The sequence below is a fragment of the Pinus tabuliformis genome, chromosome 7 (assembly GCF_031772625.1).
Source record: "Pinus tabuliformis cultivar Carrire ecotype Pingquan chromosome 7, CPIR1, whole genome shotgun sequence".
Classification (NCBI taxonomy): Eukaryota; Viridiplantae; Streptophyta; class Pinopsida; order Pinales; family Pinaceae; genus Pinus; species Pinus tabuliformis.
In genome coordinates, this window is record NC_142293.1 from 687,149,497 (window position 1) to 687,176,282 (window position 26,786).

The following is a 26,786-nucleotide window of genomic DNA, read 5'->3' on the forward strand; positions in this document are numbered from 1 at the left end:
CGAAGCACCTCCTTACAGGAGTAGCCATAGATCATATTAAAAGGGCAGGGAATCAGCTTCAGATTTAACCGTAGCCGGAGAAGACCTTTGCTCAAGTAAACAAGCATAAGCAAATAATTTCAAACTTTAAATATGATAACCATAATGATAATCTCTCACCGCATGCTTTACCGTCAAAATTCTCAAACCCTGTTTTGCCCTGCCCTGCCTAGGGTCACGTAAGGGAACCATCTGGAAAAAATAACTGGAAGAAACAAATCCCTTACAAGGCAAAATCAGTTTTCAGGCTCCAAGAGTTTCTTACCGATTGAAAAAGAAACAAAGGCATCAATGCAAGCATACTCGATCTGCTTCTCTTGAAGCTTCCTTGAGGCCCAATTGCTCATAGAAACTGTTTTGGACTTGGGAAGATTTAACTTCAAAACCTCAATGGCCAAACCCTTGAGCCCGGCCTGCTTGAGCTTCTGCCTTCCGAACATTTCGGCTGCCAAGCGACCCAGCTCCACTAGGTCTCCACATTCCAAACCATGATCACGCTGGAGCTTAGCAACGTCAGCTCGAACACTCGCACCCACTAATTTAATCTCCGGATCCTTCAAAAACCCAACAAGAGCCTCTGGCATAAAATCCAGAAACAACATTTGAATAATCAAGCAGCCATTGTCAGTACAGAGCTGGAGCAAGGCAGTCTTGTTCTGCGATCCTCTTTTTTTAAAACAGGGCCGCCATTCCATGTCAAGCCCTACTATTTTCTGCCCAGTTTGTTGATAAACCCAACTCTCTGCAACGTGGCCGTCATCTGTAAGGGTCGCTTGTATGGAATTTCCCGCCAAATTGATCTGGGTAGAGCTTGTGATTGTCCGTCTAGAGCCATATGTCCCAATGGGTATAGGAGAACCAACCCCAAGTGCTCTCTTGACAATGTATCGCTGCAATCTTTCGACTCTCCAGAATAGCATAGCGTTAAGTCTGTAAGTCCTACTGATGTACGAGAAAACCAATTACTTCTTGCGGACCTTACCATGATGAAAATCTCATAGATGCTAAACAGGCATGATTAACAGAGAACCTTTTTTAATGTTCAAATCTGTCAACGATCAAGAAAATCTACTTCATCGCCGTTCCGAATCCAAGAATCAGTTCCAATTTCCAAGCCGCCCTTAGCGCCATCCTCTACCATTCTTTAATTGATAGCTTTATGGATAATAATAATTAGTTTTTGAAACTAATTCGTGATCTTTTTTAAAAAGAATTACTATTCCATAACTGAATAACTTACACCAAGCTATTACCATAGGGTTGTTACATACTCCCCCCTTAACAGGAACACCGTCCTCGGTGTTCATCTTTCATTGGAACTTTAAACTTTACTCATGGTATTACCATCTAAACCACACAAAATGTAATCCTTTCTCTTTGAAATCAACGATTTCATTCCAAGAAAAGACGACAAACAAAATATTAATGATATAGTCATAAGAAATATCATTAGTTATAAGCATCAATAGTCGTAAGCATTCGTAATTGCAAAAATATGCAACTTCTAATCGCCACCACTTGGCCCTTATTCATTCATAATAACAATTTTCTGTGTCAACTTACCATTACTTACCATCTATTTTGAAAACCATGAATACTTTCATGTAAGTATTTTAATAGTGGTTGGAAACTCTTCATTCCTCCACGGTAAGTAATTCCTGTAATATATGACTAACAAATTCAATCACATTAATCACTATATTTTGAGTCAAATGAGATACTTTTGACTAGCAATCAATTGTGCAATGTTAGATGCTTTCTAAATCACAGTACTTTTACAAGTACTTAAAGAGCACTAATACTAATCATCAAACGATAAATCACTGTTCCACGTGCATACTGAATGAATTCTCACTAAAGACATCCGCAAAGTACTTCGAGAAGTACCAAAAGAGCACCTAGCTCTCTAATCATCAAACAGTCAATCACTGCATCAAGCAAGAACTGTCTTAGCTCCCACCAAGATGTTCACAACATTAATAACACAATAAAGGAATTAAAATTTCCAATTACTCCTTATTGAGCACTAATGCTCATTTCTTGTTAAATGTGCATAACATATTTTACACAACTATATGTAAAATTCATTTTTAACATAACATATAGCACATTAGTTAATTCCTTTAGCCATGAGACCACAATGGACTAAAGAATTCCCAACCCATGGGAACTGGTTCCCACAACCAAATCGAGTCATTTTCACATCCAGACAGTTTCTTTGATAGAGACCTTACCAGGTCTAACATGGAATTCCACTGGCCAACCAGCTCAAGAACTCCAGGGAGAGTAAATCTGGGCAGACAAGTACCATCAACCCCTCCGGGCAGGTAACTGCCATCAACCCAAGGCATTCAATCCTTTCACAATCCGGGCAGACAAGTACCATCAACCCCTCCGAGCAGGTAACTGTCATCAACCCAAGGCATTCAAGCCTTTCACAATCCGGGCAGACAAGTACCATCAACCCCTCCGGGCAGGTAACTGTCATCAACCCAAGGCATTCAAGCCTTTCACAATCCGGGCAGACAAGTACCATCAACCCCTCCGGGCAGGTAACTGTCATCAACCCAAGGCATTCAAGCCTTTCACAATCCGGGCAGACAAGTACCATAAACCCCTCCGGGCAGGTAACTTTCATCAACCCAACTATCCGCAATTGTCTGGCATGTTAAATTTCTCTTTTATTATTCTTTCTCAAAGTAATTTACACAATGAACCATATGAACATTATCATGAGCACAGCAAACATGCATGTATATCATGCATTTACACTTAACCCCCAACATGGGTCCACAACATCAAGATTGATGGGAAACATATCCGTCATACACGTTGTATGCATGCAATTTTCCAAATAACATAATTTATGCATATCATATAACATCATTCTTTCTCATTTATAATTGCGTTTCACATTGCAGCAATTTATGTGATGAGTTTTCTTGTTGCGATTAAGCTACCACTACTTAATCCCATCAACAACGTTAGTTATAAATATGCTTCAGTTAACACATATTCCATTTCCAAGAATGTTCATGCATGCAATATTGTCATGTATAAAAGAATATGCAAATACTCATTAATGTATAAATTTCAACAACAGTTGAGTTAATACTCTCAGCATTTCCAATTATTTGCCATAGTCTGTTGTCTTAATCCAAATCATCATTACTGGAGTATTATCTTACGTTTACTATGGTTGGCTTTAGTCATGCATCGTTAGTGTAATTAAACATAATTTCTCTAACATACAAGAACATAACTCTTATGTCACAATGACTAATCCTTGTGCATACCATTGCTTATCATATAAGCCCTTCTTTAATGTATGCAACACTTATTCCCTTCACTAGAAGACTACCATCATTTCATACAACAAACCACATACCTCTTCCTTAAAGGAAGTCATTTTAATCCTCATTTCTCTATCTTCCGATGTGAGGGTTTCTCAAGATTCCCTTTCAAGAAATGATTAAAGATATCTATCTTTAGGCATAAAAATCAAGATGCAAAAACAAGGTTTACTTATCGTTTATGCATCAAAATCAAGCAATCAACACAGCTCATCCAACAAGACAATCTCTCCAATAGATTATTATTTTTCAAGGAAGCTAACATGACCACTTTCTTTAAGTACACAAAGACTTATAATTCCAAAGTCACAATAGCTACCAATATGCAACATGTGTTCTCCTAACACAATTACTTTACTTCAATGCACACAGTTCTTTTCATGAAACAAGTAAGGATTTTGGTTCTTGTATGAACACTATTCCAATGTGTCTTTAAGGAAAGAACCTCTATTTTTTTTTTCAAGAAAACTCTCATAGAATCCTTCATCTTCATACATGAAGTATGCACACTCTTCTAGAATGAGACTATATTTAAGTATATATATAATACACTCTTTCTTCAAGAAAGATAGATGTGAATATCTATGTGCCTAGAAGCAAATCTTTAGCTATCTTTATCATGCATGTAATGCATAATCGTTTCACTAGAACTTAGAAACTAACTAGAATCATAATGCAATTAGCATATATATATATATATATATATGTATATATATTTTCCAAGAAGCTTTTATCAAATAAAGGTACATATTTTAATTCAAGAAAACTTGGCCACCTTCCATGCTATGTCCTCAGGACATTTATGTACCTCATCCTCTTTTCTCAAGAAGATACTTTGGCTATATTTAGCAAGGATTTTGTAGACAAGCTACAAGCATTTCACACACAAGACTCACGCGGAGTCTTCCTAATAGGAACTACCTATTTTCTTTACGAAGAAAACATACAAAATAATCAATCTTGAACTGCATGCATTAACGCATTTTCTTTACCAAGAAAATCTATAAAAGAACCATTCTTTTACTGCATGCATTCAAATACTTTCTCATATAAAACATTCATACATGTTCTTCAAGAAAGTGAGCAAGATACTTATCTTATCCTTGGATCAACATGCATAACTAACAAACTAAACCACCCTTACCGCAAGCAATTGCTCTACTTATGCAATTAGAAGCATAATCTCCTAAGTGACACACATGCATGAGAGTTACCACTTGATACTAGATGCAACAAGTACCATGTGTTCATTTTAGAATAATGACTTCAAGGAGACATTACGAAAATCATTAACATCAATACACTATAGTTATCATTTCCAACTCCTTAAGCATGGTCAAGGGAATACTCACATGCACATCGAGTGCTTATCTAGTCGTCCCCAGACTTAGAGTCTTCTGCAAGATTCTGATACTCAAAACTTGCTCCATCTGGTCATCACCAGACTTAGCGATTCTTTTCCCATCTCTGTCTGTCCCTACAGCACGGTCTTCTTCCTTCTCCTTGCTTCCATTTCCTTTGGAAGCATCTATAGTTGGGGAAGGTAGTTAGAGTTTACTGACAACTGTATTAACACAGGTAGTCTATTTATGAGTAATTATCACATGTAATTATACCATGAATGGGTCCTAGAAATGTTACCCACTGAACATGCCTTTACAATTAACCTCACACTGAATGCAACATGCATAAGAAATCCATCATTCCCATAGTAGAGATAAATTCAACCATCATTAAATCGAGGCTCCAATGGTTTTTGTCTCCCAAAAAGTAATGATTAACATAAGCACATACCATGCTAATGGATTTCAATTAATTAGAAGGTAATCATCATTAAAACTATTAGGACATAAGCATATACTATTCATCATGCATTCTCATGGTGAATAAAATTAAGAACTCTTCTCATAAACAACTGGAACTATAGCACAGAGAGAGTAAGAATCTTCACACACACATTCCATGCATGTGACATCAATCAACTTCACTTGTTTACGAATTGTAGCAATCTTAGTCCAATTCAATTAATGCATATAAGTTCTATGGGCTAGTCATACAACACTAACCAATCTCAACTACCAATCATCTTCATGCATCCATGACCAGGCTAAATCAAAAGTTAGTTATGACACTCAAGTCTCGCTGCTTGACTCATTGCATGTTTTTCAATATCTGAAGGGGTTCTTCTAATGTCCTTTTTTAAACAATTTTTCATCTTATTCAAGGATGTTCCCCCTAATTTTATATTCATGCATTGGCTCATTAAGTTTCGTTCATTGTAATTTCAATCTAGTTCAATATATTCATTGTTGTTATTGCCATATGTGCAAATCAAAAGTTGGTAGTTGATTGTCACTTCCTCAATGAGTGTTCAATATTGTCCTTAAGTGTAATGAGTGTTCAATTTAGTTTGTAAGTGCGACAAAAGTTTCATTGTCTTTTATCCTCATCAGGAATCCAACATTATGAACGTAGTTATGCAACAACTTATTACTTACTTCTCAAAGAAGTTATAAACATGAATCACACCTACCATGCCAAAAGTAGTGTACGACATAAATGAATATGCGAATGATTAAACTCATACCTGAGTTAATGCCTACTGATGGCGTACCTCAATATCCTTTCCGCTTACCAATTCCCAAAGGCGCCAGTACTGCAACCTTTAGCTCTGATACCACTTGTCACATACCCCGATAACCTCGCAGGTAAAAGTAGGAGATTAGCATTTTTATACAAATTACCCACCAGTAATTTATCATATTCATAACTCCACAATCATCATTAACCATTAGACATAGAGTTCATTAATGCATCAAGTAAATTGCAATAACAGATGGTAAGTTACATAACCATTAACCACCACTGTGGTAGTGTAATAATATAATATATCTCATGAATCCTTGCATCTATTTCATGATTTCCACAACCATATTAATTAATCTATTTCATGCTCCGATACCATGTTAATTTTAGGTATGTTCTATGCTTAGAGAAATTTATGATTTCCACAACCATATTAATTAATCTATTTCATGATTTCCACAACCATATTAATTAATCTCATGCTTGAACATTATAATCATGCCATTAAATAAAGAGCCATCTACATCAAGGATTCAACATCATCCAACTGACACAAAAAGGCAATCACATCAATCACACCATGGAACACTGATATACCCTGGAAACCCCGTAGGGTGAGAACCAACAAACGTTTAATCTTATTATTAAACGCTCGTGAGGGTTTTCACCCCTCACTCAATGGCTCATAAGGGATTCCATCCCTTAACCATTGTTATTAAAATCTTTACAATGAATTATCATTAAGCTGTCACATAACTAGCTAAAGCTAATACAATTTACATGTAATCTTTTATTTACATACCGCCACATGCAACATTCCTTGTGGCATAATTGTTCTAGCATTGGACAATACTGCAGCTTGACTTCATCTGCATGGACGAATAATCCTTTTTCCTGCCATAATGTTAAACATCACTTTCCTTGGCACCATCTGCCATCGTTTCCTGTCAATGCAGTCATCAACAATCTTGGCAACAAGATTAGTTACAATATTATTCCAACAATAATCAACATCTAAAGAGATCTTTTAACATCTACTCATATGCATGAGCACGCATAACATACTAGCTAACTAGCATATATATCAGAACATAAATACATGGTCTTGCAACCAGATCTATAACAACATAAATACATGAACAACTACATGCATGTGTTTTCGGGCTAAGCTTCTGTTACTTTTCCGAAGCACCTCCTTACAGGAGTAGCCATAGATCAGATTAAAAGGGCAGGGAATCAGCTTCAGATTTAACCGTAGCCGGAGAAGACCTTTGCTCAAGTAAACAAGCATAAGCAAATAATTTCAAACTTTAAATATGATAACCATAATGATAATCTCTCACCGCATGCTTTACCGTCAAAATTCTCAAACCCTATTTTACCCTGCCCTGCCTAGGGTCACTTAAGGGAACCATCTGGCAAAAATAACTGGAAGAAACAAAGCCCTTACAAGGCAAAATCAGTTTTCAGGCTCCAAGAGTTTCTTACCGATTGAAAAAGAAACAAAGGCATCAATGCAAGCATACTCGATCTGCTTCTCTTGAAGCTTCCTTGAGGCCCAATTGCTCATAGAAACTGTTTTGGACTTGGGAAGATTTAACCCCAAAACCTCAATGGCCAAACCCTTGAGCCCGGCCTTCTTGAGCTTCTGCCTCCCGAACTTTTCGGCTGCCAAGCGACCCAGCTCCACTGGGTCTCCACATTCCAAACCATGATTACGCTGGAGCTTAGCAACGTCAGCTCGAACACCCGCACCCACTAATTTAATCTCCGGATCCTTCAAAAACCCAACAAGAGCCTCTGGCATAAAATCCAGAAACAACATTTGAATAATCAAGCAGCCATTTTCAGTACAGAGCTGGAGCAAGGCAGTCTTGTTCTGCGATCCTCTCTTTTTAAAACAGGGCCGCCATTCCATGTCAAGCCCTACTATTTTCTGCCCAGTTTGTTGATAAACCCAACTCTCTGCAACGTGGTCGTCATCCGTAAGGGTCGCTTTTATGGAATTTCCCGCCAAATTGATCTGGGTAGAGCTTTTGATTGTCCGTCTAGAGCCATATGTCCCAATGGGTACAGGAGAACCAACCCCAAGTGCTCTCTTGACAATGTATCGCTGCAATCTTTCGACTCTCCAGAATAACATAGCGTTAAGTCTGTAAGTCCTACTGATGTACGAGAAAACCAATTACTTCTTGCGGACCTTACCATGACGCACATCTCATAGATGCTAAACAGGCATGATTAACAGAGAACCTTTTTTAATGTTCAAATCTGTCAACAATCAAGAAAATCTACTTCATCGCCATTCCGAATCCAAGAATCAGTTCCAATTTCCAAGCCGCCCTTAGCGCCATCATCTGCCATTCTTTAATTGATAGCTTTATGGATAATAAGAATTAGTTTTTGAAACTAATTCGTGATCTTTTTTAAAAAGAATTACTATTCCATAACTGAATAACTTACGCCAAGCTATTACCATAGGGTTGTTACATACTCCCCCCCTTAACAGGAACACCGTCCTCGGTGTTCATCTTTCATTGGAACTTTAAACTTTACTCATGGTATTACCATCTAAACCACACAAAATGTAATCCTTTCTCTTTGAAATCAACGATTTCATTCCAAGAAAAGACGACAAACAAAATATTAATGATATAGTCATAAGAAATATCATTAGTTATAAGCATCAATAGTCGTAAGCATTCGTAATTGCAAAAATATGCAGCTTCTAATCGCCACCACTTGGCCCTTATTCATTCATAATAACAATTTTCTGTGTCAACTTACCATTACTTACCATCTATTTTGAAAACCATGAATACTTTCATGTAAGTATTTTAATAGTGGTTGGAAACTCTTCATTCCTCCACGGTAAGTAATTCCTGTAATATATGACTAACAAATTCAATCACATTAGTCACTATATTTTGAGTCAAATGAGATACTTTTGACTAGCAATCAATTGTGCAATGTTAGATGCTTTCTAAATCACAATACTTTTACAAGTACTTAAAGAGCACTAATACTAATCATCAAACGATAAATCACTGTTCCACATGCATACTGAATGAATTCTCACTAAAGACATCCGCAAAGTACTTCGAGAAGTACCAAAAGAGCACCTAGCTCTCTAATCATCAAACAGTCAATCATTGCATCAAGCAAGAATTGTCTTAGCTCCCACCAAGATGTTCACAACATTAATAACACAATAAAGGAATTAAAATTTCCAATTACTCCTTATTGAGCACTAATGCTCATTTCTTGTTAAATGTGCATAACATATTTTACACAACTATATGTAAAATTCATTTTTAACATAACATATAGCTGATTAGTTAATTCCTTTAGCCATGAGACCACAATGGACTAAAGAATTCCCAACCCATGGGAACTGGTTCCCACAACCAAATCGAGTCATTTTCACATCCAGACAGTTTCTTTGATAGAGACCTTACCAGGTCTAACATGGAATTCCACTGGCCAACCAGCTCAAGAACTCAAGGGAGAGTAAATCTGGGCAGACAAGTACCATCAACCCCTCCGGGCAGGTAACTGCCATCAACCCAAGGCATTCAAGCCTTTCACAATCCGGGCAGACAAGTACCATCAACCCCTCCGAGCAGGTAACTGTCATCAACCCAAGGCATTCAAGCCTTTCACAATCCGGGCAGACAAGTACCATCAACCCCTCCGGGCAGGTAACTGTCATCAACCCAAGGCATTCAAGCCTTTCACAATCCGGGCAGACAAGTACCATCAACCCCTCCGGGCAGGTAACTATCATCAACCCAAGGCATTTAAGCCTTTCACAATCCAGGCAGACAAGTACCATCAACCCCTCCGGGCAGGTAACTGTCATCAACCCAACTATCCGCAACTGTCTGGCATGTTAAATTTCTCTTTTATTATTCTTTCTCAAAGTAATTTACACAATGAACCATATGAACATTATCATGAGCACAACAAACATGCATGTATATCATGCATTTACACTTAACCCCCAACATGGGTCCACAACATCAAGATTGATGGGAAACATATCCATCATACACGTTGTATGCATGCAATTTTCCAAATAACATAATTTATGCATATCATATAACATCATTCTTTCTCATTTATAATTGCATTTCACATTGCAGCAATTTATGTGATGAGTTTTCTTGTTGCCATTAAGCTACCACTACTTAATCCCATCAGCAACGTTAGTTATAAATATGCATCAGTTAACACATATTCCATTTCCAAGAATGTTCATGCATGCAATATTGTCATGTATAAAAGCATATGAAAATACTCATTAATGTATAAATGTCAACAACAGTTGAGTTAATACTCTCAGCATTTCCAATTTTTTGCCATAGTCTGTTGTCTTAATCCAAATCATCATTACTGGAGTATTATCTTACGTTTACTATGGCTGGCTTTAGTCATGCATCGTTAGTGTAATTAAACATAATTTCTCTAACATACAAGAACATAACTCTTATGTCACAATGACTAATCCTTGTGCATACCATTGCTTATCATATAAGCCCTTCTTTAATGTATGCAACACTTATTCCCTTCACTAGAAGACTACCATCATTTCATACAACAAACCACATACCTCTTCCTTAAAGGAAGTCATTTTAATCCTCATTTCTCTATCTTCCGATGTGAGGGTTTCTCAAGATTCCCTTTCAAGAAATGATTAAAGATATCTATCTTTAGGCATAAAAATCAAGATGCAAAAACAAGGTTTACTTATCGTTTATGCATCAAAATCAAGCAATCAACACAACTCATCCAACAAGACAATCTCTCCAAGAGATTATTATTTTTCAAGGAAGCTAACATGACCACTTTCTTTAAGTACACACAGACTTATAATTCCAAAGTCACAATAGCTACCAATATGCAACATGTGTTCTCCTAACACAATTACTTTACTTCAATGCACATAGTTCTTTTCATGAAACAAGTAAGGATTTTGGTTCTTGTATGAACACTATTCCAATGTGTCTTTAAGGAAAGAACCTCTATTTTTATTTTCAAGAAAACTCTCATAGAATCCTTCATCTTCATACATGAAGTATGCACACTCTTCTAGAATGAGACTATATTTAAGTATATATATAATACACTCTTTCTTCAAGAAAGATAGATGTGAATATCTATGTGCCTAGAAGCACATCTTTAGCTATCTTTATCATGCATGTAATGCATAATCGTTTCACTAGAACTTAGAAACTAACTAGAATCATAATGCAATTAGCATATATATATATATATATATATATATATATATATATATATATATATATCCAAGAAGCTTTTATCAAATAAAGGTACATATTTTAATTCAAGAAAACTTGGCCACCTTCCATGCTATGTCCTCAGGACATTTATGTACCTCATCCTCTTTTCTCAAGAAGATACTTTGGCTATATTTAGCAAGGATTTTGTAGACAAGCTACAAGCATTTCACACACAAGACTCACGCGGAGTCTTCCTAATAGGAACTACCTATTTTCTTTACGAAGAAGACATACAAAATAATCAATCTTGAACTGCATGCATTAACGCATTTTCTTTACCAAGAAAATCTATAAAAGAACCATTCTTTTACTGCATGCATTCAAATACTTTCTCATATAAAACATTCATACATGTTCTTCAAGAAAGTGAGCAAGATACTTATCTTATCCTTGGATCAACATGCATAACTAACAAATTAAACCACCCTTACCGGAAGCAATTTCTCTACTTATGCAATTAGAAGCATAATCTCCTAAGTGACACACATGCATGAGAGTTACCACTTGATACTAGATGCAACAAGTACCATGTGTTCATTTCAGAATAATGACTTCAAGGAGACATTACGAAAATCATTAACATCAATACACTATAGTTATCATTTCCAAATCCTTAAGCATGGTCAAGGGAATACTCACATGCACATCGAGTGCTTATCTAGTCGTCCCCAGACTTAGAGTCTTCTGCAAGATTCTGATACTCAAAACTTGCTCCATCTGGTCATCACCAGACTTAGCGATTCTTTTCCCATCTCCGTCTGTCCCTACAGCACGGTCTTCTTCCTTCTCCTTGCTTCCATTTCCTTTGGAAGCATCTATAGTTGGGGAAGGTAGTTAGAGTTTACTGACAACTATATTAACACAGGTAGTCTATTTATGAGTAATTATCACATGTAATTATACCATGAATGGATCCTAGAAATGTTACCCACTGAACATGCCTTTACAATTAACCTCACACTGAATGCAACATGCATAATAAATCCATCATTCCCATAGTAGAGATAAATTCAACCATCATTAAATCGAGGCTCCAATGGTTTTTATCTCCCAACAAGTAATGATTAACATAAGCACATACCATGCTAATGGATTTCAGTTAATTAGAAGGTAATCATCATTAAAACTATTAGGACATAAGCATATACTATTCATCATGCATTCTCATGGTGAATAAAATTAAGAACTCTTCTCATAAACAACTGGAACTATAGCACAGAGAGAGTAAGAATCTTCACACACACATTCCATGCATGTGACATCAATCAACTTCACTTGTTTACGAATTGTAGCAATCTTAGCCCAATTCAATTAATGCATATAAGTTCTATGGGTTAGTCATACAACACTAACCAATCTCAACTACCAATCATCTTCATGCATCCATGACCAGGCTAAATCAAAAGTTAGTTATGAGACTCAAGTCTCACTGCTTGACTCATTGCATGTTTTTCAATATCTGAAGGGGTTCTTCTAATGTCCTTTTTTAAACAATTTTTCATCTTATTCAAGGATGTTCCCCCTAATTTTATATTCATGCATTGGCTCATTAAGTTTCGTTCATTGTAATTTCAATCTAGTTCAATATATTCATTGTTGTTATTGCCATATGTGCAAATCAAAAGTTGGTAGTTGATTGTCACTTCCTCAATGAGTGTTCAATATTGTTCTTAAGTGTAATGAGTGTTCAATTTTGTTTGTAAGTGCGACAAAAGTTTCATTGTCTTTTATCCTCATTAGGAATCCAACGTTATGAACGTAGTTATGAAACAACTTATTACTTACTTCTCAAAGAAGTTATAAACATGAATCACACCTACCATGCCAAAAGTAGTGTACGACATAAATGAATATGCAAATGATTAAACTCATACCTGAGTTAATGCCTACTGATGGCGTACCTCAATATCCTTTCCACTTACCAATTCCCAAAGGCGCCAGTACTGCAACCTTTAGCTCTGATACCACTTGTCACATACCCCGATAACCTCGCAGGTAAAAGTAGGAGATTAGCATTTTTATACAAATTACCCACCAGTAATTTATCATATTCATAACTCCACAATCATCATTAACCATTAGACATAGAGTTCATTAATGCATCAAGTAAATTGCAATAACAGACGGTAAGTTACATAACCATTAACCACCACTGTGGTAGTGTAATAATATAATATATCTCATGAATCCTTGCATCTATTTCATGATTTCCACAACCATATTAATTAATCTATTTCATGATTTCCACAACCATATTAATTAATCTCATGCTTGAACATTATAATCATGCCATCAAATAAAGAGCCATCTACATCAAGGATTCAACGTCATCCAACTGACACAAAAAGGCAATCACATCAATCACACCATGGAACACTGATATACCCTAGAAACCCCGTAGGGTGAAAACCAGCAAACGTTTAATCTTATTATTAAACGCTCGTGAGGGTTTTCACCCCTCACTCAATGGCTCATAAGGGATTCCATCCCTTAACCATTGTTATTAAAATCTTTACAATGAATTATCATTAAGCTGTCACATAACTAGCTAAAGCTAATACAATTTACATGTAATCTTTTATTTACATACCGCCACATGCAACATTCCTTGTGGCATAATTGTTCTAGCATTGGAAAATACTGCAGCTTGACTTCATCTGCATGGACGAATAATCCTTTTTCCTGCCATAATGTTAAACATCACTTTCCTTGGCACCATCTGCCATCGTTTCCTGTCAATGCAGTCATCAACAATCTTGGCAACAAGATTAGTTACAATATCAACATCTAAAGAGATCTTTTAACATCTACTCATATGCATGAGCACGCATAACATACTAGCTAACTAGCATATATATCAGAACATAAATACATGGTCTTGCAACCAGATCTATAACAACATAAATACATGAACAACTACATGCATGTGTTTTCGGGCTAAGCTTCTGTTACTTTTCCGAAGCACCTCCTTACAGGAGTAGCCATAGATCAGATTAAAAGGGCAGGGAATCAGCTTCAGATTTAACCGTAGCCGGAGAAGACCTTTGCTCAAGTAAACAAGCATAAGCAAATAATTTCAAACTTTAAATATGATAACCATAATGATAATCTCTCACCGCATGCTTTACCGTCAAAATTCTCAAACCCTGTTTTGCCCTGCCCTGCCTAGGGTCACTTAAGGGAACCATCTGGCAAAAATAACTGGAAGAAACAAAGCCCTTACAGGGCAAAATCAGTTTTCAGGCTCCAAGAGTTTCTTACCGATAGAAAAAGAAACAAAGGCATCAATGCAAGCATACTCGATCTGCTTCTCTTGAAGCTTCCTTGAGGCCCAATTGCTCATAGAAACTGTTTTGGACTTGGGAAGATTTAACCCCAAAACCTCAATGGCCAAACCCTTGAGCCCGGCCTGCTTGAGCTTCTGCCTCCCGAACTTTTCGACTGCCAAGCGACCCAGCTCCACTGGGTCTCCACATTCCAAACCATGATCACGCTGGAGCTTAGCAACGTCAGCTCGAACACTCGCACCCACTAATTTAATCTCCGGATCCTTCAAAAACCCAACAAGAGCCTCTGGCATAAAATCCAGAAACAACATTTGAATAATCAAGCAGCCATTGTCAGTACAGAGCTGGAGCAAGGCAGTCTTGTTCTGCGATCCTCTTTTTTTAAAACAGGGCCGCCATTCCATGTCAAGCCCTACTATTTTCTGCCTAGTTTGTTGATAAACCCAACTCTCTGCAACGTGGCCGTCATCCGTAAGGGTCGCTTGTATGGAATTTCCCGCCAAATTGATCTAGGTAGAGCTTGTGATTGTCCGTCTAGAGCCATATGTCCCAATGGGTACAGGAGAACCAACCCCAAGTGCTCTCTTGACAATGTATCGCTGCAATCTTTCGACTCTCCAGAATAGCATAGCGTTAAGTCTGTAAGTCCTACTGATGTACGAGAAAACCAATTACTTCTTGCGGACCTTACCATGACGAACATCTCATAGATGCTAAATAGGTATGATTAACAGAGAACCTTTTTTAATGTTCAAATCTGTCAACGATCAAGAAAATCTACTTCATCGCCGTTTCGAATCCAAGAATCAGTTCCAATTTCCAAGCCGCCCTTAGCGCCATCCTCTGCCATTCTTTAATTGATAGCTTTATGGATAATAAGAATTAGTTTTTGAAACTAATTCGTGATCTTTTTTAAAAAGAATTACTATTCCATAACTGAATAACTTACGCCAAGCTATTACCATAGGGTTGTTACATACTCCCCCCCTTAACAGGAACACCGTCCTCGGTGTTCATCTTTCATTGGAACTTTAAACTTTACTCATGGTATTACCATCTAAACCACACAAAATGTAATCCTTTCTCTTTGAAATCAACGATTTCATTCCAAGAAAAGACGACAAACAAAATATTAATGATATAGTCATAAGAAATATCATTAGTTATAAGCATCAATAGTCGTAAGCATTCGTAATTGCAAAAATATGCAACTTCTAATGGCCACCACTTGGCCCTTATTCATTCATAATAACAATTTTCTGTGTCAACTTACCATTACTTACCATCTATTTTGAAAACCATGAATACTTTCATGTAAGTATTTTAATAGTGGTTGGAAACTCTTCATTCCTCCACGGTAAGTAATTCCTGTAATATATGACTAACAAATTCAATCACATTAGTCACTATATTTTGAGTCAAATGAGATAATTTTGACTAGCAATCAATTGTGCAATGTTAGATGCTTTCTAAATCACAGTACTTTTACAAGTACTTAAAGAGCACTAATACTAATCATCAAACGATAAATCACTGTTCCACGTGCATACTGAATGAATTCTCACTAAAGACATCCGCAAAGTACTTCGAGAAGTACCAAAAGAGCACCTAGCTCTCTAATCATCAAACAGTCAATCACTGCATCAAGCAAGAACTGTCTTAGCTCCCACCAAGATGTTCACAACATTAATAACACAATAAAGGAATTAAAATTTCCAATTACTCCTTATTGAGCACTAATGCTCATTTCTTGTTAAATGTGCATAACATATTTTACACAACTATATGTAAAATTCATTTTTAACATAACATATAGCTGATTAGTTAATTCCTTTAGTCATGAGACCACAATGGACTAAAGAATTCCCAACCCATGGGAACTGGTTCCCACAACCAAATCGAGTCATTTTCACATCCAGACAGTTTCTTTGATAGAGACCTTACCAGGTCTAACATGGAATTCCACTGGCCAACCAGCTCAAGAACTCCAGGGAGAGTAAATCTGGGCAGACAAGTACCATCAACCCCTCCGGGCAGGTAACTGCCATCAACCCAAGGCATTCAAGCCTTTCACAATCCGGGCAGACAAGTACCATCAACCCCTCCGAGCAGGTAACTGTCATCAACCCAAGGCATTCAAGCCTTTCACAATCCGGGCAGACAAGTACCATCAACCCCTCCGGGCAGGTAACTGTCATCAACCCAAGGCATTCAAGCCTTTCACAATCCGGGCAGACAAGTACCATCAACCCCTCCGGGCAGGTAACTGTCATCAACCCAAGGCATTCAAGCCTTTCACAATCCAGGCAGACAAGTACCATCAACCCCTCCGGGCAGGTAACTGTCATCAACCCAACTATCCGGAACTGTCTGGCATGTTAAATTTCTCTTTTATTATTCTTTCTCAAAGTAATTTACACAATGAACCATATGAACATTATCATGAGCACAAAAAACATGCATGTATATCATGCATTTACACTTAACCCCCAACATGGGTCCACAACATCAAGATTGATGGGAAACATATCCATCATACACGTTGTATGCATGCAATTTTCCAAATAACATAATTTATGCATATCATATAACATCATTCTTTCTCATTTATAATTGCATTTCACAGTGCAGCAATTTATGTGATGAGTTTTCTTGTTGCCATTAAGCTACCACTACTTAATCCCATCAACAACGTTAGTTATAAATATGCATCAGTTAACACATATTCCATTTCCAAGAATGTTCATGCATGCAATATTGTCATGTATAAAAGCATATGCAAATACTCATTAATGTATAAATGTCAACAACAGTTGAGTTAATACTCTCAGCATTTCCAATTTTTTGCCATAGTCTGTTGTCTTAATCCAAATCATCATTACTGGAGTATTATCTTACGTTTACTATGGCTGGCTTTAGTCATGCATCGTTAGTGTAATTAAACATAATTTCTCTAACATACAAGAACATAACTCTTATGTCACAATGACTAATCCTTGTGCATACCATTGCTTATCATATAAGCCCTTCCAAGGAAAATTTTAAGGATAGAAAATTTTCTTGAAGTTTAGAAACATTGGCGAATCTCACTAATCCCTAATATGCAAACTATAAAATCTTTATTGATATAAATGTAAAATTATTCAAATTTATAATGATTTTATATATAACCTCTATATAATGTTGGCGATTTTTAAGGTAAAATAATTTTATATTCTAAAATTTGGGCGAATCGTCTTTTACAAAATTGGAAATTAGCGAATCTTTTTTGTGGAAAAACCATGGAAAATTAGCCCACTGGGCGAAGATTAGCCCCTAAAATTTTCCATGAGCCCTTCTTTAATGTATGCAACACTTATTCCCTTCACTAGAAGACTACCATCATTTCATACAACAAACCACATACCTCTTCCTTAAAGGAAGTCATTTTAATCCTCATTTCTCTATCTTCCGATGTGAGGGTTTCTCAAGATTCCCTTTCAAGAAATGATTAAAGATATCTATCTTTAGGCATAAAAATCAAGATGCAAAAACAAGGTTTACTTATCGTTTATGCATCAAAATCAAGCAATCAACACACCTCATCCAACAAGACAATCTCTCCAAGAGATTATTATTTTTCAAGGAAGCTAACATGACCACTTTCTTTAAGTACACACAGACTTATAATTCCAAAGTCACAATAGCTACCAATATGCAACATGTGTTCTCCTAACACAATTACTTTACTTCAATGCACATAGTTCTTTTCATGAAACAAGTAAGGATTTTGGTTCTTGTATGAACACTATTCCAATGTGTCTTTAAGGAAAGAACCTCTATTTTTATTTTCAAGAAAACTCTCATAGAATCCTTCGTCTTCATACATGAAGTATGCACACTCTTCTAGAATGAGACTATATTTAAGTATATATATAATACACTCTTTCTTCAAGAAAGATAGATGTGAATATCTATGTGCCTAGAAGCACATCTTTAGCTATCTTTATCATGCATGTAATGCATAATCGTTTCACTAGAACTTAGAAACTAACTAGAATCATAATGCAATTAGCATATATATATATATATGTATATATTTTCCAAGAATCTTTTATCAAATAAAGGTACATATTTTAATTCAAGAAAACTTGGCCACCTTCCATGCTATGTCCTCAGGACATTTATGTACCTCATCCTCTTTTCTCAAGAAGATACTTTGGCTATATTTAGCAAGGATTTTGTAGACAAGAGACAAGCATTTCACACACAAGACTCACGCGGAGTCTTCCTAATAGGAACTACCTATTTTCTTTACAAAGAAAACATACAAAATAATCAATCTTGAACTGCAAGCATTAACGCATTTTCTTTACTAAGAAAATCTATAAAAGAACCATTCTTTTACTGCATGCATTCAAATACTTTCTCATATAAAACATTCATACATGTTCTTCAAGAAAGTGAGCAAGATACATATCTTATCCTTGGATCAACATGCATAACTAACAAACTAAACCACCCTTACCGGAAGCAATTGCTCTACTTATGCAATTAGAAGCATAATCTCCTAAGTGACACACATGCATGAGAGTTACCACTTGATACTAGATGCAACAAGTACCATGTGTTCATTTCAGAATAATGACTTCAAGGAGACATTACGAAAATCATTAACATCAATACACTATAGTTATCATTTCCAACTCCTTAAGCATGGTCAAGGGAATACTCACATGCACATCGAGTGCTTATCTAGTCGTCCCCAGACTTAGAGTCTTCTGCAAGATTCTGATACTCAAAACTTGCTCCATCTGGTCATCGCCAGACTTAGCGATTCTTTTCCCATCTCTGTCTGTCCCTACAGCACGGTCTTCTTCCTTCTCCTTGCTTCCATTTCCTTTGGAAGCATCTATAGTTGGGGAAGGTAGTTAGAGTTTACTGACAACTGTATTAACACAGGTAGTCTATTTATGAGTAATTATCACATGTAATTATACCATGAATGGGTCCTAGAAATGTTACCCACTGAACATGCCTTTACAATTAACCTCACACTGAATGCAACATGCATAAGAAATCCATCATTCCCATAGTAGAGATAAATTCAACCATCATTAAATCGAGGCTCCAATGGTTTTTATCTCCCAACAAGTAATGATTAACATAAGCACATACCATGCTAATGGATTTCAGTTAATTAGAAGGTAATCATCATTAAAACTATTAGGACATAAGCATATACTATTCATCATGCATTCTCATGGTGAATAAAATTAAGAACTCTTCTCATAAACAACTGGAACTATAGCACAGAGAGAGTAAGAATCTTCACACACACATTCCATGCATGTGACATCAATCAACTTCACTTGTTTACGAATTGTAGCAATCTTAGTCCAATTCAATTAATGCATATAAGTTCTATGGGTTAGTCATACAACACTAACCAATCTCAACTACCAATCATCTTCATGCATCCATGACCAGGCTAAATCAAAAGTTAGTTATGACACTCAAGTCTCGCTGCTTGACTCATTGCATGTTTTTCAATATCTGAAGGGGTTCTTCTAATGTCCTTTTTTAAACAATTTTTCATCTTATTCAAGGATGTTCCCCCTAATTTTATATTCATGCATTGGCTCATTAAGTTTCGTTCATTGTAATTTCAATCTAGTTCAATATATTCATTGTTGTTATTGCCATATGTGCAAATCAAAAGTTGGTAGTTGATTGTCACTTCCTCAATGAGTGTTCAATATTGTTCTTAAGTGTAATGAGTGTTCAATTTTGTTTGTAAGTGCGACAAAAGTTTCATTGTCTTTTATCCTCATCAGGAATCCAACGTTATGAACGTAGTTATGCAACAACTTATTACTTACTTCTCAAAGAAGTTATAAACATGAATCACACATACCATGCCAAAAGTAGTGTACGACATAAATGAATATGCGAATGATTAAACTCATACCTGAGTTAATGCCTACTGATGGCGTACCTCAATATCCTTTCCGCTTACCAATTCCCAAAGGCGCCAGTACTGCAACCTTTAGCTCTGATACCACTTGTCACATACCCCGATAACCTCGCAGGTAAAAGTAGGAGATTAGCATTTTTATACAAATTACCCACCAGTAATTTATCATATTCATAACTCCACAATCATCATTAACCATTAGACATAGAGTTCATTAATGCATCAAGTAAATTGCAATAACAGACGGTAAGTTACATAACCATTAACCACCACTGTGGTAGTGTAATAATATAATATATCTCATGAATCCTTGCATCTATTTCATGATTTCCACAACCATATTAATTAATCTATTTCATGATTTCCACAACCATATTAATTAATCTCATGATTGAACATTATAATCATGCCATCAAATAAAGAGCCATCTACATCAAGGATTCAACGTCATCCAAATGACACAAAAAGGCAATCACATCAATCACACCATGGAACACTGATATACCCTGGAAACCCCGTAGGGTGAAAACCAGCAAACGTTTAATCTTATTATTAAACGCTCGTGAGGGTTTTCACCCCTCACTCAATGGCTCATAAGGGATTCCATCCCTTAACCATTGTTATTAAAATCTTTACAATGAATTATCATTAAGCTGTCACATAACTAGCTAAAGCTAATACAATTTACATGTAATCTTTTATTTACATACCGCCACATGCAACATTCCTTGTGGCATAATTGTTCTAGCATTGGACAATACTGCAGCTTGACTTCATCTGCATGGACGAATAATCCTTTTTCCTGCCATAATGTTAAACATCACTTTCCTTGGCACCATCTGCCATCGTTTCCTGTCAATGCAGTCATCAACAATCTTGGCAACAAGATTAGTTACAATATTATTCCAACAATAATCAACATCTAAAGAGATCTTTTAACATCTACTCATATGCATGAGCACGCATAACATACTAGCTAACTAGCATATATATTAGAACATAAATACATGGTCTTGCAACCAGATCTATAACAACATAAATACATGAAAAACTACATGCATGCGTTTTCGGGCTAAGCTTCTGTTACTTTTCCGAAGCACCTCCTTACAGGAGTAGCCATAGATCAGATTAAAAGGGCAGGGAATCAGCTTCAGATTTAACCGTAGCCGGAGAAGACCTTTGCTCAAGTAAACAAGCATAAGCAAATAATTTCAAACTTTAAATATGATAACCATAATGATAATCTATCACCGCATGCTTTACCGTCAAAATTCTCAAACCCTGTTTTGCCCTGCCCTGCCTAGGGTCACTTAAGGGAACCATCTGGAAAAAATAACTGGAAGAAACAAAGCCCTTACAAGGCAAAATCAGTTTTTAGGCTCCAAGAGTTTCTTACCGTTTGAAAAAGAAACAAAGGCATCAATGCAAGCATACTCGATCTGCTTCTCTTGAAGCTTCCTTGAGGCCCAATTGCTCATAGAAACTGTTTTGGACTTGGGAAGATTTAACCCCAAAACCTCAATGGCCAAACCCTTGAGCCCGGCCTGCTTGAGCTTCTGCCTCCCGAACTTTTCGGCTGCCAAGCGACCCAGCTCCACTGGGTCTCCACATTCCAAACCATGATCACGCTGGAGCTTAGCAACGTCAGCTCGAACACCCGCACCCACTAATTTAATCTCCGGATCCTTCAAAAACCCAACAAGAGCCTCTGGCATAAAATCCAGAAACAACATTTGAATAATCAAGCAGTCATTTTCAGTACAGAGCTGGAGCAAGGCTGTCTTGTTCTGTGATCCTCTTTTTTTAAAACAGGGCCACCATTCCATGTCAAGCCCTACTATTTTCTGCCCAGTTTGTTGATAAACCCAACTCTCTGCAACGTGGTCGTCATCCGTAAGGGTCGCTTGTATGGAATTTTCCGCCAAATTGATCTGGGTAGAGCTTTTGATTGTCCGTCTAGAGCCATATGTCCTAATGGGTACAGGAGAACCAACCCCAAGTGCTCTCTTGACAATGTATCGCTGCAATCTTTCGACTCTCCAGAATAGCATAGCGTTAAGTCTGTAAGTTCTACTGATGTACGAGAAAACCAATTACTTCTTGCGGACCTTACCATGACGAACATCTCATAGATGCTAAACAGGCATGATTAACAGAGAACCTTTTTTAATGTTCAAATCTGTCAACGATCAAGAAAATCTACTTCATCGCCATTCCGAATCCAAGAATCAGTTCCAATTTCCAAGCCGCCCTTAGCAGCATCCTCTGCCATTCTTTAATTGATAGCTTTATGGATAATAAGAATTAGTTTTTGAAACTAATTCGTGATCTTTTTTAAGAAGAATTACTATTCCATAACTGAATAACTTACGCCAAGCTATTACCATAGGGTTGTTACAATATAATAATTTTTTTAGATCTTATGATCGAAAGTACAATAGAATTTATTTCTTAAATGTAATACTTTTTTCACATAGATAAAATAAAGCATTGTATCTTTTCTCTCAAGTATAATAATTTTTCCAAATAGGTAAAATAAAACAATGAATCTTCCAGAAAGGATCCATTATTTTATTTTATCTATGTCAAAAAAATTATTATATTTTGTTAAGAGAGATTCTTTATTTTACCTATGTGAAAAAATTATTATATTTTGTTATGAGAAAGAGATATTACTAAAAAAGAGAGAGATGTTTTATTTTACCCATGTGAAAAAATTATTATATTTTGTTATGAGAGAGAAATGTATTATTTTACCTATGTGAAAAAATTATTGTATTTTGTTATTAGTGAGAGAGAGACATGTTTTATTTTACCTATGTGAAAAAAATTATTGTATCTTTTTATTAGTGAGAGAGAGACATGTTTTATTTTAACTATGTGAAAAAATTATTATATATTTTTTTATTAGTGAGGGAGAGAGCGAGAGAGAGATGTTTTATTTTTTATTATCTTTTGTTATGAGAGAGAGAGGGATGTTTTATTTTACCTATGTGAATTATATTTTGTTATTATTTAGAGAGAGGGGTGATGGGAAAAGGGAGGGAGGAGGAGAGAGGGGGGGTCACACGCACAAATAGACGGACGTCGGGGAGGTGGGGAATATATGGGAGAGAGAGAGAGAGAGAGAGAGAGAGAGAGAGAGAGAGAGAGAGAGAGATGGGAGGAGGGAGAAAGAGGCGGGAGAGGGGACGTGTTGGCGAGGCAGCGTGGGAGAGAGAGAGATTAGTAGGAGAGGTATAGGAGCAGTGAGAGGGAAGAGGGAGAGGGAGTGATAGAGGGTGAGGGAGAGGGAGAGAGAGAGAGAGAGAGAGAGAGAGAGAGAGATGGAAGGAGGCAACAAGGGAGGGAGGCGAGAGCGGAAAAGAGAGGGAGACGGAGGGAGAAGGAGTTAGGGGGAGAGAGATAAAGACAAAGAGAGATGGGAGGACGGGGGAGAGGGATAGAGAAGAGGGGGGAGGGAGAGAGAGGGAGTGTGGGAGAGAGAGAGAGAAAGGGAGAGGGAGAGGGAGAGGGAGAGGAACAGTGAGAGGGAAGAGGGAGAGGGAGGGAGAGAGGGGTACTCCCTAGGTGTTAGAAGCCATATTAAATACTTTTAGAGGTACTACAGGCTCTTAACAAGACCCAGATCTCAAAATCTATTATAAAATTGAAGAAGGCACTTTTGTAAGCTAGAAGAAGGATGCTCCCATGATAATGGACTCTATATCATCCCCAAGATGTGTTCTCCAATGAATTCTCCCTATCAACCACCCAAGAAATTGTCTTCTTTTTTTGTACCGATTGATGAGCCCAACTTGAAGATAGGATCCTTAACAATCATGATCTTCTCCAAAAAGGCACCTAACACTATGTTGCAACAAAACTATAACAAGTTCCATACTATCTTTTCATTAAGGCATGTTGGAATCTCAGTGCACCCCCTGGGATAGTTTTATTTTTCTAAAGGTATCTCCCATCCTCAACCCCTCCCCATAAGATTTGAACCTATTACCTAATGAGAAGTAAACCCCACAAAAACTTATATATCTATATATCTATATATCTATATATATATATATATATATATATATATATATTATATATATATATATATATATATATTCTTTATTTTTCCTTAATTGTACCACTTCCTCAATGGATAAATTGTTTAAGAATAAATCACTTCCCCAATGTATAGATATGCCCACCTAACCAATTCAAATTAATTCAAAATGATCCCAATATTCCATCACATCAATAGAATAATCAATGATCCCAATATTTTTTCTTTGAGGTTTCTACGAGTCTCATGTTTGTGTAGATTTTCTTTCGGATCCATCGCATTCAATTTCTTTTGTACCAATAGAATAGTCGCACCGTATTTAATCACTTTGGTTCTTCTTTCCCTTCCCCTTTCTTCCTCATATTTGAATTTTAACCCTGAACATGTCTGATGTAGCCATGATTCACCGTACATGTTTATTATGACATTTCATTGTTCACCAACGTGTGATTGTAGAGTATTAATGAAGTTAGTATGAAACTATGAAGTATATCATTATACTAAGAATAATTCTAAATTTTCAAAATTAAATTTATGTTTATGGTTAATTTTTTTTAAAGAAAAAAATCATGGACAAACAATTTATGGATACTATAAACGTAAAAGTAATATAATAAGATTCTGGTGAAGATTTACACTTTATTATTGTTTTAATATTGTATATTATAGAATAGATTAATATATTATTTCATAACATTAAAAATAAAGTAATAATAAGTTTATAGGGCATATAATAGGTAGTGACATAGTGTTTTGTTAAGGCACTTCATGTTGAAAATACTACCAGTTCGAAATCTCATGGGAAAAAATCCACCCATGTTAAAGAGTTTTGTAGCATAGGTCAGGTGCCCTCGAGAGATATTGAGAACTTAGATATCCCTGGGTCATGGCTACTCAAACCAAAGATTAAGGGTGTGAGCCATATAAAGATTCACATGACATAAAAAACAAAAGGAATAGTGTAATAATAATGATGTTAGAAATTACAATTAATTTCAAATAAAAAATGACTTATTTTGGGTTATTCATATCTTAAATTAGTGTAGGAAAAATAATTAAATAGATGATATAATATAATAAAAAATTGATGCATTTAGAATTATTTGAAAGTTGCATCTAGGGACAATTTTGAGGGTGAAATCTTTTTCTTGTAGCAAAAAAATTGAATATATATATATATATATATATATATATATATATATATATATATATATATATATATATATCCAATACAATTTCATTTTTTATAATACTTTTACTATTCTTAAAATTTATATTTAAATTCAATGTTGTATTTATATTATGGTTCATATTCATTATGTATTGAGTGAATTCAATCTAGGAGAAATCTTGTTGCAGAACCATCTCATTTGTAAGAGTATATGGTGAATGAGATGTGGACAACAAAAAAAAACGTATTTGAAATAACATCAATAGAGACTCCTAAAATAATTAACTAACAAGTGAACTAAAAGAATTTGTCTATATCTATGTAATAATAATGAAATTTATACAACTTGTTAGAATATATCAAGAGGATTTGAAAATTATAAGGTTTTATATTAAAATTCACTTTCAATAAATCAAGGCATTTGTTGTTTGCACAAGAATTACCTATCTTCAAATAAGTTGAACTTCTCATATCGCTTCCCTAATCTAAAATACTAAGCCTAAGAAAAATATAAAGTGAGGAAATATTTGAAGCATAAGTAAACTATCAAGGGATAGCTTATGAAGGATTACATTTTGTAAATACACGATTCCAACCTAATACTCATTAAAATTTTGGTTATTTAACCTTTATTGTAATATAATAGCTCCTCCAAGAACAAAAACTTATAATTTGCAATCCATAATGATACTTAATCATTTCTCTCTGAAAATATTAGGGGTTTGCAACTCCCTTCCAGTGGGTGTTGGACTGACTTGTGCAGATGTGATAGCCTCCCCTGAGATACATTGAGGTATGAGTGTGATTATGTCATATGTTTGGATTATCTAACATGATATGTTTACAGTTTGTCTCAATGTTTGATTAATTGCATTATATGTGTATTTGTCTATAATATTGCATGAAGGAATTATCTTGTTTTAAAATTATTTTACTATCACAATATGCGTTGGGAAAACTAATATGCACATGAGTGTAAGTCAGTGCTAGTTGTAGTATTATGATTAATGACTATGAGTTGATTATGGCATGGCTAACAGTCTTGG

General features: G+C 35.9%; 4 protein-coding genes across 4 annotated transcripts; all 4 read right to left on the bottom strand.

Moving 5' to 3' along the window:
- Window positions 1–250: 250 nt before the first annotated feature.
- LOC149249357 (3'-5' exonuclease-like) lies at window positions 251–959 on the bottom strand. The gene has a single exon (XM_089452740.1). The coding sequence runs from the start codon at window positions 957–959 to the stop codon at window positions 276–278; it is 684 nt and encodes a 227-aa protein (XP_089308866.1). The 3' UTR covers window positions 251–275.
- Window positions 960–7,366: 6,407 nt separating this feature from the next.
- Window positions 7,367–8,121, bottom strand: LOC149249358 (3'-5' exonuclease-like). Its single transcript, XM_089452745.1, has one exon. It carries the CDS (start codon window positions 8,119–8,121, stop codon window positions 7,438–7,440), a length of 684 nt encoding a protein of 227 aa, XP_089308871.1. The 3' UTR covers window positions 7,367–7,437.
- Window positions 8,122–14,513: 6,392 nt separating this feature from the next.
- Window positions 14,514–15,418, bottom strand: LOC149249359 (3'-5' exonuclease-like). Its single transcript, XM_089452748.1, has 2 exons — window positions 15,350–15,418; window positions 14,514–15,077 (listed from the first exon to the last, which is right to left on the bottom strand). The coding sequence occupies exons 1-2, from the start codon at window positions 15,416–15,418 to the stop codon at window positions 14,514–14,516; spliced, it is 633 nt and encodes a 210-aa protein (XP_089308874.1).
- A 6,473-nt stretch (window positions 15,419–21,891) lies between these two features.
- Window positions 21,892–22,575, bottom strand: LOC149249360 (3'-5' exonuclease-like). Its single transcript, XM_089452754.1, has one exon. The coding sequence runs from the start codon at window positions 22,573–22,575 to the stop codon at window positions 21,892–21,894; it is 684 nt and encodes a 227-aa protein (XP_089308880.1).
- Between the last annotated feature and the right edge of the window lie 4,211 nt (window positions 22,576–26,786).

Bases quoted from the DNA above. Each gene is read 5' to 3' on its own strand.
- LOC149249357 (XM_089452740.1), bottom strand. From the start codon at position 959: ATGCTATTCTGGAGAGTCGAAAGATTGCAGCGATACATTGTCAAGAGA.
- LOC149249358 (XM_089452745.1), bottom strand. From the start codon at position 8,121: ATGTTATTCTGGAGAGTCGAAAGATTGCAGCGATACATTGTCAAGAGA.
- LOC149249359 (XM_089452748.1), bottom strand. From the start codon at position 15,418: ATGGCAGAGGATGGCGCTAAGGGCGGCTTGGAAATTGGAACTGATTCT. The intron at 15,078-15,349 runs GTAGATTTTCTT...AGCTCTACCTAG, and splicing joins GGATTCGAAACGGCGATGAA to ATCAATTTGGCGGGAAATTC.
- LOC149249360 (XM_089452754.1), bottom strand. From the start codon at position 22,575: ATGCTATTCTGGAGAGTCGAAAGATTGCAGCGATACATTGTCAAGAGA.